This window comes from Psammomys obesus, unplaced genomic scaffold (genome assembly GCF_907164565.1).
Source record: "Psammomys obesus unplaced genomic scaffold, mPsaObe1.curated_primary_1811, whole genome shotgun sequence".
Lineage (NCBI taxonomy): Eukaryota > Metazoa > Chordata > Mammalia > Rodentia > Muridae > Psammomys > Psammomys obesus.
In genome coordinates this window covers 3,918,322-3,937,545 of record NW_026596134.1, presented here as the reverse complement: position 1 = coordinate 3,937,545, position 19,224 = coordinate 3,918,322, and the positions used below count along the sequence as shown (strand labels likewise).

The window sequence follows — 19,224 nt, the reverse complement described above, 5'->3', positions numbered from 1 at the left end:
TTAATGCCTGTGGTTCTTGTTTGTTCCCCACTTTGCTGAGTGTCATTCTACCCTAATTAAGCCTGGGGGTGAGCTACCCCACCTGGTTTGAGGGTTCTAAACTCCCAGGGAAGATGCAGGTGCTTCTCCTACCCAGAAACCCAGTGTCTGGGACTCCAGTCACAAGTGTGAGAAATGTTCCACTCCCCAGCCAGGAGTTTTAAGAGCCCTGCCTATTCTTCAGAAAGCACAGCCAAGAGCTTACCATATAGCTGGGCTTGTGATCCCCACTGTTGGCCCTGGAAGTTTGGGAGCCAAAAAATGGACTCATGAAACTAGGTTTAAAAACACAACTGCTAGGGACTTGGCTAGGAATGCGCTTTTCTGCCTGTCTGGGGCCCTGGAACCTTATGGTGTGACAAGCGAGGCTCCCTGCCCCCACAAATACTGAAGTGGGCCTGCAGGCACAATGTTGCTGAGGTGGCAAGGCTCCAGCCCCTGTGAGCCCAGGGCTGCTCAGGCCCTCAGCACTGGGGTGAACATCCCTTCCTGCACCTTCCACTGGTAAACAATCTGTTCTCTAGATATTCCTGAAGACCAGCCTGCTTCTCTGAGGGCCTGACTAACCTGTGAGTGTATCTTTCATTTCTATCCTACTGGGGGAAGTGGAGAACATGTATTCTGTGCTAAGAGTGAAGAAACCGGCCCAGAACTTTCTCCACGGGCCAATTACACAGGCCTTTTGGCTTTTTACTGCGTGGTGTTTGTTTCTGGTCCCTTGGCCTAACTATCTCTTTCAGCCTCCTTTCAGAGAAGCTCTGACTGCCCCTTTCAAATAGAGTGGGCTTTTCTGCCCTACCTGGGCCTTCTGAGCTAGAACAGCAAGCTGCTGTGGGCACTAGAGAAGGCTCGCCCACACCCCAGCCCATCTGCCCCAACCTCCGAAGGAATCACTGTACCCCAGCTTCCCTTGTTGGGATTCCCAGATTCTTGACTCATTCAGTGTGTTTACATGTCAGACCCTGTTTAAGGAAATCATGGCCCTACGTTAATGGCACTTGTACCTTACCTCGTAGGAGACATACTAAAAGTTTTGCTATGAAAAAATGCCAGGTTAGCCAATTGTGGTGACACATGGCATCCATCCCCAGCACTCTGGGAAGCAGAGGCAGGTGGATCTCTGGGATCTCTGAACTCAAGGTCAGCCTGATCTACAGAGCAAGTTCCAGGACAGCCAGGGCTACACAGAGAACAGGGGTGGGGGTGGGTGGCAGATTGCTGGCCTCTGTGGACCTGTGAGAGGGCCGTCAGTCACTTCTTTTGCACTGCTTCTTGGCTGCTCTGTTGCACACTGCCAATGCATCCCTCACAAGTTGAGAGGCAGAGCTGGGAGTTTGTCTCGAGCCCATGGGTTTTATCCAGGGAAGTGGTGGGATCTAGTCTGTGCTATGAAGACCAGACTGTGGGTCCAGTGCACAAGGGAGTGGGCTCAAGTGTTGGGACTGAGACTTGGGGCATCTGAGCAGGTGTACCCAGAGTCCTAGAATGCTCCAGGGCAGAGAGGCAGTGTTCTCCGAATCTAGGAATAAAATGCTTCAGGGCAGGGAAACAAAGCGAGTGTTAAAAGTGAAGGCCTGAAAGTGTTGGATACAGCCAAAGAAAGGAAGCAAGACTGTTGCAGGGTCTGGATTTTTTTCCTTGGCCTTGAAGGGTAAGGCTACCATCCAAATCTCTTGGGGGAATGATTGGGAGACCAAGTCTAGAGAGCAGGGAGCGTCCTGCCCTGTGCCTTGACCTGCCTGGATAGAGGCAGTGTTTCATGAAGTGAAAAGCACTCATGACCCCCTTGTGCCATGCGAGCCTTTCATAGGCCCCACAATAGTGAGTCCTGGACTACTACAAGGGCCGGCAGCTTGGCATTCAACATCCTCTCAACAGCCTTTCAAGGTCAACGCTATAATCTGGTTTTGCAGCAAGGTCTATCTGAGGCCACCCTCCGGCAGCAGGAAAACCCCACAACCAGGATTAGCCCAGGTAGGAACATCAAGGGACCCATTTGTGTCTTCACATGTCAGGATTTACTAGCTGGCAATAGGTTGCTAGTTGGATGTGATGGCAAACACCTCTAAATCTCAGCCAGGCCACTGCAAGGATCACTTCAAAGTCAACCTTGCCTGTGCAGTGAGTTCCAAGCTAGGCTAGGCTACGTGGGACCATGTCTCAAACAAAAGAAATTGTCAAGTAAACATCAACTGAGCTCGGTAGCCAAACAATAGCAACCAATATTTTGTTTTGGTCTTTTTTTTTTTTTTTTTTTTAAAAACACATTTATTTTAGGTGTATGAGTGTTTTGACTGCATTTGTATCTATACCATGTGCCTGGTGCCTGTGGACGTCAGAGGAACCTGGAACTCCAGTTATGGATAGAGGGAATTAAACCTAGGTCCTCTGCAAGAGCGACAGGTGCTCTTAACCTGGCTCATCTCTCCAACCCCTTATTAGTCTTAATCACTGATACTCACCTTCAGGTCATACTTTACACTTCACACAATTATATATAATGACAGAACAGCCAAGAAAGGGTTAAAGAGGTTTCAGGTTTAAGAAGGTGGTGAGCTGGTACATCGAAGCACTTGAAGTACAAAGTACGCGATGGGACCCAGCTGAGCCTTAGGAGCCACAGGTGGTTAGGTGGGCTGTTGGGGGAGGGGGGTTCAACTGGATTGAGATTAACAGCCTACACTACACTCTGCTGGGGCAGAGGATTCGGGCAGTCCTTCACTGTCGAGTGGCAGTTTTCCTGGACAAGGGTGACAGTGAGTGGCCAGGTAGTGGTCAATAGGCCTGCCATGTAAGTCTTGGGGAACTCCCTTTTAAATGAAATAATAATGTTTGTGAGTGTGTGTGCGTGTGTGTAGGTCAAGAAGAAAAGTTGGAGGAGTTGAGTTCTTCCACTATGTCGGTCAGTTCCAGGGATTGAACTCAGGTCAATAGGGTTTGCAGCAAGCCCCTTTCCTCGCTGAGCCATCTTACAGGTCCAGTGCTCATGGCATAGTCCCAGGAGAGGTGGTGCCATCCAGTGTGTCTGCTAAGTTCACCTGTCTGGGGTTTCTGATGTGACTTGATATAATCACAGGGATCATTTTTTTGCACAAATAAACGATCTGCTTGTGCCTGCTGGTGTGCTAGCAGATGGTGTTTACCCATATAAACAGGTCATGGAGTCACTCTTTCTTGGCACACTCAAAACTGAGTAACTGAGGTCAAGGCTGTGACGTCTGTAAGATGAAGTAACTCAAGGCCAGGCCTGGCCTGCAAGCTGTCAGTCCCTACCACTGTGCAACTCCAGCCCCGTCATGATCCAGACTGGTCTCCGGCACACTGCCTTCCTCCCACCCTTTCCACCTCTGGGTGCGGACTGCATCTTCTCACTTAGCTGTTGGCTCGCCCGTATTCCCAGGTCTCCTCCAGCTGTAGCTCTTCCTCCCTCGACCGACAGCTCCTAGGGACTCTGAGACCCGGGAAGATAAGTCAGTCCAGGAACGTCCAGGACATAGTGGTTCATGCCTTTAATCACAGCACTGGGAAATAAAGCGCTGTCACCACTTGAAGGGGGAAGTCGGTGTCTTTCTGAGCTGTGGGGAATCTGGGAATTGAGGAAAGAGCCTTAGCCACAGCCTGAGGGACCTGTGACAACAGCAAAGAGCAGACTGGGGGAGGAGGGCTTGGCGTTGCCAGCTATTCATCTAGCATCTCTGGAGGCTGAGTTGGGAGGATCTCAAGTTCACGGCCTGCCTGCAATATAGACTGGAGTTCAAAATGAAGATGGAGGAGGACTGAGGATGTGGCTCAGCAGGAGAGTGCTTGCATGCGAAAGGCCCTAGCCTCAAGCCCTCACCCTAAAAGTAAACAGAGCAAGAACTAAGTGCTTCTGCTAAATGTAATGGGGTGCAGCAACTCCATGTTCAGGGACAGGACGTGCTCCAAGACTGCAGGTGGCCCAGGGGCAGGATGACCTTGAGTCAGAGGCTAAGCTTAGGGGAGTTCCCTTCACACCCACAGCCTGGGTGGGCTCTTCCCACGCCACCCCCACCCCCCTGAACAGGAGTCTGCTCCATTTGAGGCCAGCCTGAGTGCTACATAGCAAGACACTGTCTCAAAATAAAACTCTTATGAGAGAACAAGACAAGGAGAAAATGAAATGTAAGGCAAGTTTGGGCTTGCAAGATGGATCAGCAGATAAGCTTTCCACCAAGTGTGATGACCTGAGTTTAGTCCCTGGAGCTCATGGTGGGAGGAGAGAACTCTCACACGCCGTCTTCTGAACCCGTGTGCCATGGCACGTGTGTGCCCCCCAGGCACAACAGAAATTAGGATAAACTCACTGACCACCACCACCATTCCTTTTAACCCAGGTTTATGGGAAAGCTCGTTGGTCAGCTCTCACGGTACTAGTGAGGACCTTGCCTTGTGGTGTCACCAGCTCCTGCCGGTTTCAGCCACTACGGTTATCAACTTGGGAGGAAACCACAGGCAGCCCCGAGCCGCCCCTGTCCACCACTCCTCAAAGGGCTTGAGTGTGTATTGTAACCCTGGCACTGGAGAGGGCAGCCGACCCCCTCCCAAGAGTCATGGTAGGACCTTTCTGGAAAGCATGGGTGTGGAGTTGAGGGTGATGGGAACCTTGTATGTCCTGTGGCCCAGGCCCTGTCCAGGTTGCCTTTGGGAAACAGCCAGTAGGCCGAGGAAGGCCTCTTCTGTACCCCCGCACAGGGAGTGTCACTTTTTTTTTTTTTCTTTCTTTCTTTCTAAGAAACAGAAGGGAAAGGCCGGGGTGGGAGCCTCAGGGGCTACCAGACACCTGTCTGGCGTCCTGTCCCTAGAAGCCGCACAGGCTTGATTTCACATACTGGAGTTAGGTAGTAAGGGGCACTTTGGTCCAGAGCCACGGGTGCTTCTAATCTCTGCTCCTCCCTCATCTACACTAAGGAGCCTTTGGGCCTCAGCCTGGAAAGAGCCTCCAAGCACGGCACAGGTGGCTATGGGAAGCAGAGGCTTCAGGTGTTGGGCCAGGGAGGCCTCTTCCAGGGAGCCCTCCCTTGCTGCAAGATATCTGATCCCATTATGAACATCAAGACTGTGAAATGGAAAAGCCTGCTTATTGTTCGGTGTGGCTCAGCCCCAGTACACACTTAATCCAAGAGCTAAATAAAGTCAGCCATAGGTCAAGAGACAGAGCAAGCAACTAGCCTACAGGGAGTGAACATAAGTACACAGAAAGGAGGGACATGAGGAAGAGACAGCATGGAGAAGGAGAAATGACTTTTTCCTTCTAGGATGCTGGTAGAGTAGGAAGGTCAGCTGGGTACTTTCTCTGCCTCTCAAAGCTAGCAGGTTTTCACCCCAGCGTCTGGCTTCTAAGTCTTCGTTGGTCAAAATCGAACGATCGGGATTTTGTTTAAAAACCGCACCCTCCAATGCCAAGCTGGGGACACACTTGTTGCCCAGGTGGGGATAGCTCCGCCCACGCCCTTCCTCCTCCTGGGGACCTGCACCCGAGCACACGCCCCCCACTGCTGCAGAGATAGTCAATACTTGGTAAAGGCCGTGTCTGTGATTTTACTTTAACCCTTACACCTGCATTTCCCCACCATGTGGACCAGGAAGGCTTCGCTGTACCCTTGACCGGCCCCAAGTCACGTGGCCAGGTCTGAGTACACTGATTCCAGGGTTAGGAAGGAAACGAAGTCCCTTGCAGTGTGCAGAGAGGAGCCCCATGTGCTTAGAAAACAAGACTTTATTCCTTTAGAGGCCCCTGTACAACAGTGACAGGCAGCCAGAGAACACAGTTTTCCCCAGCTAGGCGGGCCCGAGCTGTCTACATGTGCTTGGTGTCAAGAGCTCTGGGCCTTCAGGGGTCCAGGACCGAGAATACCCAGAAAGACTGTGCTCTCCCGGGCCCTCTGCCTGCCCACCACTGCTTATCCTGGCTGCCAATAAGTGAACCAGACATCTGCTGACCCAGGTCCCCATTTGACAGACAGGTAGCCTGAGGCCCAGAGATGAGAAGACTTGGCTTGCCATAGCTGTCATACAATTCCACTGCAGAGACACTGAGGCCAGTGGTCCATCTGTTCCCCATCCAGGCCCTACACTGGCAGGATCCTCAACAGGCTTGGTGCCAGGGCCCAGCCCCACTCTGCAGTTAAGGGCAGCAGCTGAGAAGCTAGGCCTATGGGCGGGGTTCATTGAATGCTTCCTGCTGCCAATAACGGTAAGAGGTGGCCAAGTTCCTTCCTGGGACTCTGTTGATGGAGGATTTGGGGTATGGGTGGGTCCTCGGCCAACCTGTTACAGTTGGCCCTGGTGCTGGGCTTGGAAGATTCTGATTGGCAGTTCTGCCTGCACAGTGCAGACTTAGCCAGCCTCCATCTTCCCGAAAGAGGAAGAGCCCCACTTTACAGCTGAGGAAATAGGAGGCTGGTGGAGTGCAGACTGGCTGGCAGCATGAGCCGGTGAGGAAGAAGACTGGTTGAGGAGCCACATTCTCTCTGTCAAGTTTCAGCAACGTGGCCCTGGGACAGTTGGTGAGACAGACAGCGTCACAGATGAGACGGATGGGCCAGGGCAGGCCCGGCAGGAGTGGCAGAGGTGCCTGGAGCTGCCTCACTATCTAGTTGGGCCTCCTCACCCCGGGTATAGGAAAGCACCACAGTGACGGCGGTGAAGGTGGCAGCGTTGACAGGGAAAGCGCGTAACAGCGTGGAGCCCAGCCCCCGGGTGAAGACTCGCCAGCCCTCGGCCTGGTAGCTCTGCCATATGCAGTCAGCGATGCCGTGGTAGCGGGTCACTCCGTGCATCCCGTCGGCCTGCAGTCGTGACTTGACCACGTCCATAGGATAGGTGGAGAGCCAGGACGTGATACCTGATGTGCCACCCGCCAGCAGCAGCTTGGGGACCAGCAGGCGGTCACCTGGCTCACAGCCCATGGCGCGAGTCATTACGTCGTAGGTGAGGAAGTAGACCCCAAAGCTAGGTGTCTCACGCAGAAGTGTGGACACCATGCCCCGGTTGATGCCACGCAGGCCCTCCTGGCGGTAGATCTGTACCAGGCAGTCCAGGGGCCCCTTGTAGGTATGGGAAGGACCCTCACCCTGCAGCTGCAGCCTTGTCTTGGCCAGTTCCATGGGACAACAGATGACACACTGGATGGTGCCTGCTGCTGCACCTGACAGGAACTGATTGAGGGGTGAGTCTTGGCCCAGGGCCCGAAGGGTGTTGCCTTGCACCCCAAACACCAGTGCGTTGATAAAGGTGAGCCCCATTAGCGGCGAGCTCAGGCCTTTATACAGGCCCAGCACCTGCAGAGACAGAAATGCTATCAGGGCTGAGGGGCGCCACACCCTGCTTGGTTTGCCCAGACACTCACTCTCCTCAGGCCCTCCCCACCTGGCTGCTCACAGGCAGCATGCAGAATTCTGTCAGATGCATCGGCCTCAATCCAAAACAGCCCAGCAATCAGCTCACACAGTCTTGGCCCCTCAGGGGTGCCCTGATAGCCTTTCCTGAGCATCTGGCTTGGTGTGGTAGCACCCTCAGGCTTGCTCCCCAGCCCCACAATTGCCCTGCCCAGGCACTCACACTTTCCTGTTTGATGATGGTTTGGAAGCAGTGCAGCGTCCCTCGGTACTGGGGCTTCTCCACATTCTGTACCTGCAGCCGCACCTGCAGGACAAGAGCCAGTGAGCAGGAACAGGCAGAGCCACTGAAGCAATCCCCGCCCCCCAGCCTGTGGTACACAGGGCTGGCAGCTGAGTGGCTTTCTGTGAATCTGGGATGCCAGGGTGGGGCTGGGTTGGGTGTTTGAGAGCTAACAGCTACAAGGCCAGCCAGCCCTGGAGGGGCTGGGAGTCCCCAAGACCTCTGGTTTGCACTACCACTGGCTCAGCTGTTGAGGTGACACCTGTCATTCCATATGGGGCTGGATAACCTCCACCGCTAACCTCCATCAGGGCAGGAGACTGGACCTCCATTCTGCTCCTGCTTGGTCCCTGCTAGTAGCCCTTGACAACCATGGCCATGAGTCATGAGTGGTGACAGACAGCTGACCGCCTCCTTAGGGACCCATGGCAATAACTGCAGGACCTGGGGACACTGCCAGGCCCGGTGGCCCAGAATCTCTAATGTGTCAAAGCACTCTTTGTTGCCTGAGAGCTTATCTGCTCTTAATACACTGGCTGTACGGTAGCCTGAGGAGAGGGGCATTTCCTAGGCTTGGAATCAAAGTTAGGGCTGTGGGGGAAACCAGGTCACATCATGTTCTCAAGAGCTGGGAAGCTCCTTAGACCTGATTCAGAAAGGGTCAGTCAGGGGCTCAGGCTGTAGTCAGTGATAGGGGTTCACCCAGCATGAGCAAGGCCCTGGGTGTGATTCCCACCACCACAGAAATAAACAGACAAGGGGCTAGAGAGATGACTCAGTGATTTGGAACACTGGCTGCTCTTTCAGAGGACCCAGGTTCAATTCCCAGCTCTAACTCTGTGGCTCAAATCTTCTGTAGCTCCAGTTCCAGGGGATCCAATGCCCTCTTCTGGCCAACATGGGCATCAGTCACATACATGGTACACATATGTGCAGACATACAGACAAAATACCCATACACATTAAAAACAAACAAACAAACAGCTTTTTATGGCCAGTTTGCTTGAACACAATGCCAATGGCCCAACCATAGTTGTGGGGGGGGGGGTGTATAAGTTGATGTTGTAAAAGAACATTTTCCAGTTATCCATGGGCAATAGGATGACTCCTGTAGCTGAATAACTGCAGTAGGGTGGTCGGAGGCTCAGCCTCTCAGAGGAGCTGGGGCTGCCAGGACAAAGTGCTTTCTTGCCTCGGAGGCCTGCTTTAGGAGCTACTCCCAATCAAGTCAGCAACCTCTGCAACGCCAGGCTGAGGACGTAAATCCAGGGCTGGACACAGCTGGGGGGAGGGGCGAAGATTTGACCACTAGATCTAAACACACTGCCAGGTGGATTTGGGCACCCTTGTGGCGGGTGGGAGAAGGCATCCAGGCAGAATGTGAGTGTGGCAGGTTGCCTTGTGGACAGGCTGTACCTTCGAACCCACGAAAGGACTTCATGGGCCACCGCTTGCCAGGAGAGTCTGCTCTTCCAGCCTTCTCCCCTGGGAAGCCTGCTGTGGCGTGGCAGGTCTGTGCCGGGAGCCTGCAGTAACCCATTAGCTTGACTCAATTATCCTGGTGTGCAGTGGACAATGGGACCCTAATAACCTCATCCACCCGGCAAGTCACAGATGTCTGGCCTCAGGTCAGGCACTAAAGCAGCTGGCAGAGGAGGCCTGGACCCAGGTCAAAGCCAGTGCAAAAGGCCAGGCCCTTACACTCACACTGGGAGGAATCCCAGCTCTGAATAACTGAGCTTCTTTCTTTGCCAACAAATACCTGGTTCACTGAAAAAAAAAAAAAAAAAAAAAAAAAAAAAAGGGAAGAAGCAGGAAGTGAAACTCACCCCAGCTGGGGATGATGTGTTTCGCCTCCAGCTCTGCTCTCACCAAAGTGAAAGGAGGCCAGCTTAGAGTCTGTACCAAGTACATGTCTGGCCTAGGACCCTACTGCTCACAGGCCACCTGGGCTCTGGGAAAATGGCAGGCACAGGGACTTGATATGAATAGCTTGAGCCCCTGCAACTCCAGCCACAGGGGAAATTGTTACAGGGACTTTCCACCAGAGGATGTGGGTCTGTCTCCTTGACCTCTGACCTGGGAGCCGGAGAACCTGGTTATGGAAGTGTGAGGCAAAGGAGGTACTGACTTCCATAGTCCGCACCCTGGCCGTTTGAAGGTGGTGTTCCTTAGGACCTAGCTGGGTGACACTGCCTCAAAGAAGCATGCCAGCACTCATGACAAGCACCCATTCATAAGGACCGGAAGGAAATATCCTTGACTTTAATCCATCAGACGTTTGTGACATGGTCTTGCTATATACAGCCCAGGCTGGCCTCAAGCCTCTGATCCTCCCACCTCAGCTCCCCCAAAGCTCTATCTGAGTCTGCTCCCACACCCTGCTGTTGTGGCAGGCTTTCCTTATGCAAGCAGGCCTCAGGTTCTCAACTCCCTGTGGGCTGGAATTCCAGGGTGCTACCACACCTGGCCCAGTAAGTGTTTGAATCCTTAAATTTCTGTGTTTTCCCACCTCTTAGTTTTCTTTCAGGAATATGTTTAGGGGTGGGGCTAAAGAGATGGCTCAGCAGTTAACTTCACTGGCTGATCTTCCAGAAATTCTGGGTTCAATTCCCAGCACCCACATGGCGGTTCACAACCACCTTATAACTCCAGTTCTACCAGTCACATGCATGACACACAGACAGTACATGCAAGCAAATCACATAAAATAAAAGAATTCAATGAAGATGCTAGGGGACCATACATCAGAAAAGAGCTTTCTCCCTCTGGCTGAAAAGAAAAAAAACCTGCCAGCAATCCTTCAGTCTCTGGGAACCAAGTAAAACAAACACTTGGCTAGGAGCTCGCATGCAGTTCAGCCTCTGGAGGAAGACATGGCCCCAGCTCACTCAGTGGTGAACTGCCTTCATTCAAACCTGAGGGATGACTTTTACTGTGTTCCTGGGGCGGAAACCCTGCAGGCCTGTGCCCAACGCCTGTGGCTGCATAAGAGACTCACCTTGACTGTGTCAAAAGGGTGTCCCACGAGCACGCCTGCCACACCTGGAAGAAAAAGTACCTGTGACCAAGTGCCTCAGAGCTCCCTCAGAATCCTGGGGGCAGGGGGTAAGGTTCTGGCAAGGCTGGACAGGCACTACACATGGGAAGGAGACCAGGTCCCTATGGGATCCTCAGCCCATTTCAGGGAATCCTGTAACCTCCCCTTTGGTGAGAAGAGCCAACCAGCAAACCGTTGAGCTCAAAGCATTTGTTCCTTTTCTTCCCCTGTGGCTCCCGAGGTGATGTGTCCCCTAGGGAACTAACTGTGTAGCATCATTCCATGCCTGATACAACAGGAGGGATGTTGGAGGTGGAAGGTAGCCTGTCACTGGGATTTGAACCAGGGATGTTGGAGTTGGAGGTTAGCCTGTCACCGGGATTTGAATTTTCCCTGTTACTTATCGTCTGGACATGCTCACAACAGACTCGTCTTGGCCTTATTCTGCTCACCTGAAAGGCATTTACCATACACATACATTCTCTATCTTTCCCTCTCTCTCCTCTCCCCTCCCGTCCTCTCCCTCCTCTGGGGTAGCCTCGATATTAGGAATCTCAGAGGAAAACTCCCTGAGAACCTGCTGCCTGCTGGCTGACACCTCCCTAGAGCCACACCAGGCCAGCCTATCCAAGTCATGCTCAGTTTACTTATCATTTAAGGGCCTGCCAGAGACTCCACCCCCAAGAACAAGGTTCACCCCTTCCTAAAGGCTTAACATTCCTCAGTGTCCTGTGGGTAGTGAACAGTGCTGACTCCCCTACACCGCAGCCCCTACAGCCCAATGACCACATTTTACAGAAGGAGAAACAAGTCAGGGAGGCTTCCTTCTCTAGAACTTGAGAACATCTGCCAAAGAGACTCTTTGGGGCCAACAGTAGTGTGCCAGCATGGTGCTTGAGGTCCTAGGTTCCTCCCTTAGCACTGCAGGAAGAAAGAAGTACCCTCTGGTTGCTAGGACTTTCTGTCTAACTGCATGGTTAATATTGGGCAATGTGCGGTAACATGACAGACTGTTGGTCACCGTTCCTGGCTCATACCGATCCTAACTCTCCCACTCCTGAGGACAATTAACTCCTACAGCCGAGAAAATCGAGACTGAGAAGCCCACAACATGGTGTGTGGCCAGTAACTGAGGAAACTCGAGCTCTAGCCATGCCCTAGGGCTGCCTCCTGACCGCTTACTTCTCCTGGTCCTGTTTGGCTGCCCCCAAATTGTGACATGCATCTTTCTGAAATGCCCATCCTGTTTCATGTTTCTGTCCTTCACAAAAACATTTTTTTTTTCTTTTTGAGACAGGGTCTCACTGTGTGACCCTGGCCAGCTTGGATCTCCCCATATAGACTGGGCTGGCTTCAAACTCAAGAGACCAGCCTATCTCTGCAGCACGCTACCATTCCTGACTTTCCTTCGCTCTGCTCTTTGAGCTTTCAGCACTTTTAGTTCCGTAAAATGCTTTCTAGTAACGTCCCAGTCTTTACACAGGGAAAAAGGTCAGCATCGCGGTCCCTCGCCCACCACTGGTCCCCACCACGGCCACTTCCCCACTGCTCCTCCCATCCTACAGTCTGCTGGACTGCATCCAGCGCTGTGGGTGAAGCGCCCACTGCTAACCCTCTCCAATTATTCTATCAGCCTCTGTGATTTTACGTGCAGATTACAGGAATGTCACTAGGGATGCCAAGGGTTTGCTTGTTGCTTTAAAGCAGCCCCGCTTGGCAGTCCTCTAGCTGCAAATCCATGCCCCATTCCAAGCTGTGGAAATTTCCACTATTATCTCTTCCCACTAGTCACCATCTCCAGGCAGACTTCTTTTCTCCTGGAGCCCCTCACATTTCCCCAACGTCACCTATTTCTAGTGGGACCTTGTTTTCCTCCCCTGGAGAGCCACCGGCTTCTACCTGTTTTCCACTTCCTGGTTAGTGGTTGCTGGAGTGGAACCAGGACCTCAGAGAGCAGAGTGGCCCAGCCCCTGTCTGGCCCTTTTTTGTATTTGCAAATCCTACTTCCAGAACTTCTTTTCTTAGGCTAATCTGGATCTCTTAGGGTTTCAAAAAGCCTAGCACCCATGGCTGGTATGCTGGGCATCTGGATATGCCCTGTTAGCCTACCTCCCTTTCCCACGAGGGCACCCCGGTGTCAGGAGAGAGCCCAGCTGTGGGCAGCTGCTCACAGGTGCCAGCAACAACAGTCTTTGCCATTTCCAACACATCGTTACTATGAAGCCTCTTACAACCACTTCTGTGGAGAAGCCCCAAGAGGCTCCCAAACTGGCAGGCTGTGGCATTCCCGCTCCCTACCCCTGTCCTTTTGACTTCACAGTCCCTTTGTGAGCCAGGGAGCCCTGTCACACCATCTCTGAGAGCCCCCCCCCCCCCCAAGTAGTCACAGCAGCAGAAAGGGACCCATCTCCCAACTCCAAAGCCACTGACCATAGCCAGGGCAACTTTCATACCATGATCATCCGAGGACAGGAAGGCAACTGGCAACTCGGTTCTGGGAGAGAGGACAGGTCTTTCCCCTCCACAGACCTGGTGATCTGACATTTCTGTCACATCGGCCCATGCCCTATCCAGTACCTAGGGGCCACTGCGGCCTCAAGATTTAAGACCCATCCTCTCATGACAGGGAGAGGGCAGAAGCATTCCCAATAGATTTCTACCAGAAACCAGCCACCAGTCAAGGCATTTGCTGTGCCTCCCAGAGAGGTTAAAAGCAGGATAGGATGTGTGCCGGGCCACTCAAGCACACCCATAGTGCCTTCTTCCTCTGGAAAGGGGTCCCACCATCATCCATCCTTCCTCGAGAAAGGACAAAGCCAGAAGGAACCAGGCAAGTGCTTTAGAAGGCCAGATCTCCTCCTGTCTCAGAGCAGGTCTGACAAGCACACTCTGAGTAGAAATGTGCAGTGAGGGGAACCCGGACGGCCAGCCCGGGTCACAATCAGATCATTGTCTGCCCTTCCCCCAAGCAGCCCTCCTCCTCCAGAGAGGTTGAGGGCGTGATTCCCCCCCCCCCCCGTTTCTTTCCTTACTGGACGAGCCTAGAAGAGGCTTTGCAGGTGAGTTCCATCTCCATGCACCCGAAACCTCAGACACACCCTGTGTTACCTCCGAGTAGCTGGACACTCTCTATGCACCCTGGGTGAGAATGCAGACCAGGCCTGGAGGCAGGGCACATGATCCCCCTCAGATGGGCTGGGTGAAGATGGATGGGCACCCCAGGCACGGAGGGCCTACTTGAGCAAGCGCCGAAGGGGGTGGATGAACAGTGGGGGAGGGGGTGGTTACAGTCTCCAAGCAGGCCTGGCCTCTGTGACTATTTCCTTCCCACAACTGTATGACTAGGCCACAACCAGAGGGAACCCTGGGGAGACTGCAATACAAGGGGGGCCTGGCCACAAAAGGGGCCCTTGTCTGTCCTGCTACAGGTGGGGACTAAGATGGGGATCTTTCTGGGTCTCTAATTCCCCACCAACTTATAGAAATCTCTGGGCTTTGTCTCCCTGCCCACAGCTCAGAGAGGAAAAACTGGGTAACAGCCAGGTGGTTCTCAAGCCCCTTGTGGGCCCACCACAGCCCTGGGATGACATCCTGCCAGACCAGCCTTCTCCACCCAGGAAGAAGAGTGCTCGGATTAAGTACCTAAGGCCAAGGCCAATCACTGTTCCAGGCAAGACCTTTCCGGGTAGGTCTATGACGGTAAGCGGATACAGACAGTAGGGACACGTAGGTGAGGAGCCAGGCCTGAGCCTCAGAACTGAACTCAGCCTTGACATAACCAGCCAGGCCACTGCCACCACAGCCGATTCACCTGGAATCCCAAGTAGGCTAAACCAGGGTCTCTGTTTAATATTTGCTAAATAAACTACCCTCTAGGTACAAGAAAAGGCACTAAAGGTTCAACAGGTCCGCACCGTTGCTCTCCCTAGTGAGGCTGACATGACCACCTGGTGGACTGCCTCTCCTTCTCCTGAGCCTTCCAGCAACTCAAAACACCGAGTGGGAAGCACTGGTCGCCCGAGGTCAGAGCAGCCCTCAAGGAGGTCGCGCAGTGTCAACAGCTTCGTTCGAACAGCTGCGGGAAGGGAGACTGCTCGCCCTCATCCTCCCTTTTCTGTCCCTGCCTCCAGCCAAGCTGCAGTGTCACCTGGATCCCCAAACATCGCACCCAGAGAGCAGGAAAGGTCAAGAAGACACCTGTCCCCTTGTACCAGGCAGGCTGCGTGCCTGGAATGCCCGTCCTCTCCTTACCTCCGGCGCATCCAGCCAGGAAGTCGAGCGCCATGGCCCGGCCGGGCGAGTCGGCGGAGTCCTACTATTCCTTGGGCCCCGGCCCGCGGCTGGCCGTCGGGGCTCGGGTTGTCTGTCCTCCGGGCGCGCAGCCGGGTCAGGGTGGCAGCTGGTTGATGACTCTTTAGGAAAGGGCTCCCCCGGCGTCCAGCACGCGGGGCTTCACCTCGCACCGCGCGCCCCGCCCCGCCGGCCGCAGCACCCCGCGGATGGAGAGCGCAACCAATAGATTCACGAGGCGCAGACAACACCCAGCGCTCCGGGTACCGCCGCCAAAGCTCATTGGCTGGGAGGGCCTGGAGGGTGTGGCCTCGGGCGCGGTGGGCGGGGGCGCCACGGGGCGCAGCAGACAAAGACTGTGCTTCTCGGGCCCGCCCGCGCGGCGCAGGAAAGGGCCAGTGCGGTGGGCACGCTGCACACTGGAGCCGGGAACCTCCCAACCGCGCAGTGCGAGGGGTGGCGCTCGCTCTGCTTCGACTCCGGGGGGCCGCACGGTGTTTGGATGCCACTCTGCTGCTCAACCTCATCGTCCTTGCCCGTGTCATGGGGACACGGTGGCGGGCACACGTGGAACGCCGCCACTCTTCAAGACTCTACGGGCTCGGGCGCAGCTGGTTGTGAAAGTTCGAGAACAGCCACCCACCTGGAGGAGGCTGGGGCATTTGAGGTCCCAGTGCGCCCAGGCAGGGGCAGGCACTTGGGTTTGAATGAGGAAAAATGAACTCTTCAAACAGAAGGGGCAGGTGCATGGAAGGGCGCCACCAGGCCCGGATGTGCTCGTGGGAGCCGCTGAAGGTTATGGAGAGAGGAAGGCTCCAGGACAGATCAGGGACGGACATTGGGCTGCAGCCCTGGGCCTTAGGACTCGGTGAGCTTGCAAGGAGTGCTCAAGTGCTTCAGGCCTGGAGAGCGCTAAGGGCGAGGTAGGGCAGGAACCCGATCCAGTTGCCCCTAATATTTACAAGGGCAAGGAGTCTTGAAGCAGGTCCCAGTGATGGGCAGACCACCGCTCCGGGGTTCTCTGTTGGTCGTGACTTCCTCTTGAGCTGACAGGCGAGTAACAGCCTCCCGTGGTTGCCCGCACTCTGCTCTTAGCTGTACCTTCTCTGAACTGGGCACGGAGTTGTGGCATAGCAGATCTGGTGGGGGGACAGATCTTTAAAAAATTCCGGTGAGCCGGGACCTGAGTCAAGGCCCCCGGGGTTTTGGGGAGGTGGTGTTTATCCTTAGAGTTGAATGGACTCCTTGTAAAGCCGACACCCAAGTCCAGGCCTGCTAATACTCCAGTGCTTGTGGTGGCTACTGGGCCTTGGAGTGGGGTTTGGAGGCCTGGGTTTGCTCTCCACAGCCTCTGAGCTATCTGAGTGCCTCCTGGAGGCAGGTGAGAAGAGGGAGAAGCAGGTTCACGCTGGAACTTGGGTGAGTATAGGGTTCCCCCTGATGCCTGTGACATTAAACCCAACAGTCCTCATCTAGGGACATAGTCATAAAAAAAAAAAAAAAAACAAATGCACCTGGGTCCCACCTCTGCCTCCCAAAGCGGCAGAACAACCGATAAGGCAGTCCTTTCCACCTGTGGCTTTTATTTTGTTCTTGAGACAAGATCTTGATATGTAGCCCAGGTTGGGGTAGAACTTAACACCTTTCTGCCTCGGCCTCCTGAGTGCCAAGGCTTCAGGTGTGCGCCATAACACCTGATTTCTTTTTCTTTCTCTGGCGGTGGAACTCAGCCTAGTGCATGCTGGGCAGGCTTGAGTGTAGTTTGCCGAGCCTGATCTGTCCAGCCCTTGTTTTCAAGAGAGTGTGCATCAAAAAGCCAGAGAGAAGGAAGGGTGGGAGCATTGGAGAGCCTACCTTTACATCGATGTCATTCCTGGCATTGGTTGTGTGGAATTCAGACCTTCTAAGGAGTGCAAGGGAAGGGTCCACCCCAGGTACTCCATAACTGAGCTTCAGAACCACTGGAGGGAGAGTCCAGGGACAGTTCCTGCAGGGATTCAGTGGGACGCTGTGGGCAGCCCTCTAGGGTATCTTGTAGGCAGAGCATGGGTGGGCCAGTGGTGGCTGGCTGGTATTATTTCTGGACTTTTAGGTTTGGGGACAAAATGTGTGAGGGAATGAAAGGCTAAACTGAGGTCATGTGCTGCCAGGGGTGGGTTAGGATCTGTCCTGTGGGGGCGGAGTGTGCCCCCAGGGAAGGAATCACTTGAGACAGGAGTCCTGCTCTGAGGCCTCTTTGCACAGGCCATTGATGTGGGGTAGAAGACAAGATGGGTCCAAATACTTGACCTTGGTAGTTAGCTGGGAAGAAACCAGAAAGAGTGCCACAGTGCCTGCACCTTGGGCCTGTATTGTTTTATTGCTTTCTTGCATTTTTACAAGGGTAAAATTACAGCAGGAATGCACTAAGTCTTCAAACCCTGCCCCACAGGTACTGAGGTCTGTTTAGCTCTGAGGATCCCAGCCAAAGGGCGAGCAGTAGGAGGGAGGCGGTGTGGGGAAGGGACCGTCACTGCCCATATTGACGTGTTTTGTTTGGAAATATCTTTCCTGTGTTCTTACATAAGACAGGTCCAGTGTGGAAACAGAAGCAATAGTGGCCAAAAAGGAGCATCAAGTTCTACAGTCTCCCTATCCTAGAACCTGAACACTGAGTGACAAATGTGGGCTGTCAGTCAGTTCCTCCCTCACTTGCTCAATGCCAAGGACGCAGCAGGCCCATGACGACAGGGCTATAATCACTCATCTTCTAGCCCTTTCCCGCTCAGCTCTAGTTCACAAGCCAAGCGTGTTCCCGCCGCCTCCTGGAAATTTATTCCCCTAACCTTGCATAGCTCTAGCACTCGGGCTCTACCTACTCCTCACTGAAGGGGCCTGACTGAAACACCACTATGGTCTTCTCCTCTTGTGGCAGTCACTAGGTGGAAATCCTACCGCCTGTCCCTGGCTAACTGTCTCACGTCTCAGGGACACATGGCTTGTGAAAGATGAGCAATGGGTGGTGCCAATTGTTTGAAATGTTTTTAGAATTAAAAAAAAAAAAAAACAAAAACAAACAAACCAAAAAACAGAACCAAAATCCTGGGGGCTGAGGTGTCTGGAGAAATGGTTCAGCAGTTAAGAGCACCCCTGCTCTTTCAGAGGACCTGAGTTTGGATCAAGGCACCCATGTCTGGACACTCATGAACCTGTAACTCCAGCTCTAGCAGAATCCAATGCCCTCTTCTATTTTTACACACACAAATATGTAATAGCTTTTTATAATCCTGTAAGGGTGGATGTGGTAGCTCACACCTTTAATCCCAGCACTCAGGAGGCAGAGGCAGGCAGATATCTCATGACTTCAAGTCCAGCCTGGTCTGCACAGTGAGTTCTAAGCTAGCCAAGGCTACCATATGAGTCAGGGGTCTCTAAAAGAGCGGTTCGAAACCTGTGGGTCACAGCTTTGTCAAACCTCTAGCTCCAAAAATATTGGCATTATGATTTATAGCAGTAGCAAAATTACACTTATGAAGTAGCAACAAAGATAACTTTATGGCTGGAGGGTCTCTACAACATGAACTAAATTAAAGAGTACAGCATTAGAAAGGCTGAGAACCACTGCACTAGAGGAACAGAATTTATAGAATGAATATATATACTATACTATACTATACTATACTATATATGTTATATATTTGTATAATATGTAATTAATTATAGATAAAATATATAATTATATATTATATAATATAGTCATATATGATATGTTATTATATAATTCTATATAGTATATAATATATAATTATAATTATATCAAGTGTATAATATATAATTATAATTTTATGTAATATATTAACACAATATTAATATATATTATATATGTATAATATATATGATATATTATAAGCCATTCTAATAAATTTATTATATATTATATATAATATCACCATATTATTATATATAATATGTTATAATATTATATAAATAATAGATTTATTAGAATGGCTTACACGTTATGGTTATGGTCCAGCTAGTCCAGCAATGGCTGCCTAAGAACAGAAGGTCCAAGAATCCAGTAAGTTGTTCAGTCCATGAGGCTGGATATCTCAGCTTCTCTTTGGTATATGCTGGAATCCTAAAAAAGTAGGTTTCAAGGCCATGAAGGAATGGACTTGGCAGCAAGAGTTAGAGTAAGCAGGCAGAGGGCAAGCTTCCTTCTTCCAAGTACTTTA

The 19,224-nt window shown here is 52.5% G+C and overlaps 1 protein-coding gene across 1 annotated transcript; it reads right to left on the bottom strand.

Annotated features, from left to right (window-relative positions):
• Window positions 1–5,754: 5,754 nt before the first annotated feature.
• Slc25a29 (solute carrier family 25 member 29) lies at window positions 5,755–15,276 on the bottom strand. Its single transcript, XM_055593268.1, has 4 exons — window positions 14,972–15,276; window positions 10,682–10,725; window positions 7,621–7,704; window positions 5,755–7,340 (listed from the first exon to the last, which is right to left on the bottom strand). The coding sequence occupies exons 1-4, from the start codon at window positions 15,003–15,005 to the stop codon at window positions 6,582–6,584; spliced, it is 921 nt and encodes a 306-aa protein (XP_055449243.1). The 5' UTR covers window positions 15,006–15,276; the 3' UTR covers window positions 5,755–6,581.
• Between the last annotated feature and the right edge of the window lie 3,948 nt (window positions 15,277–19,224).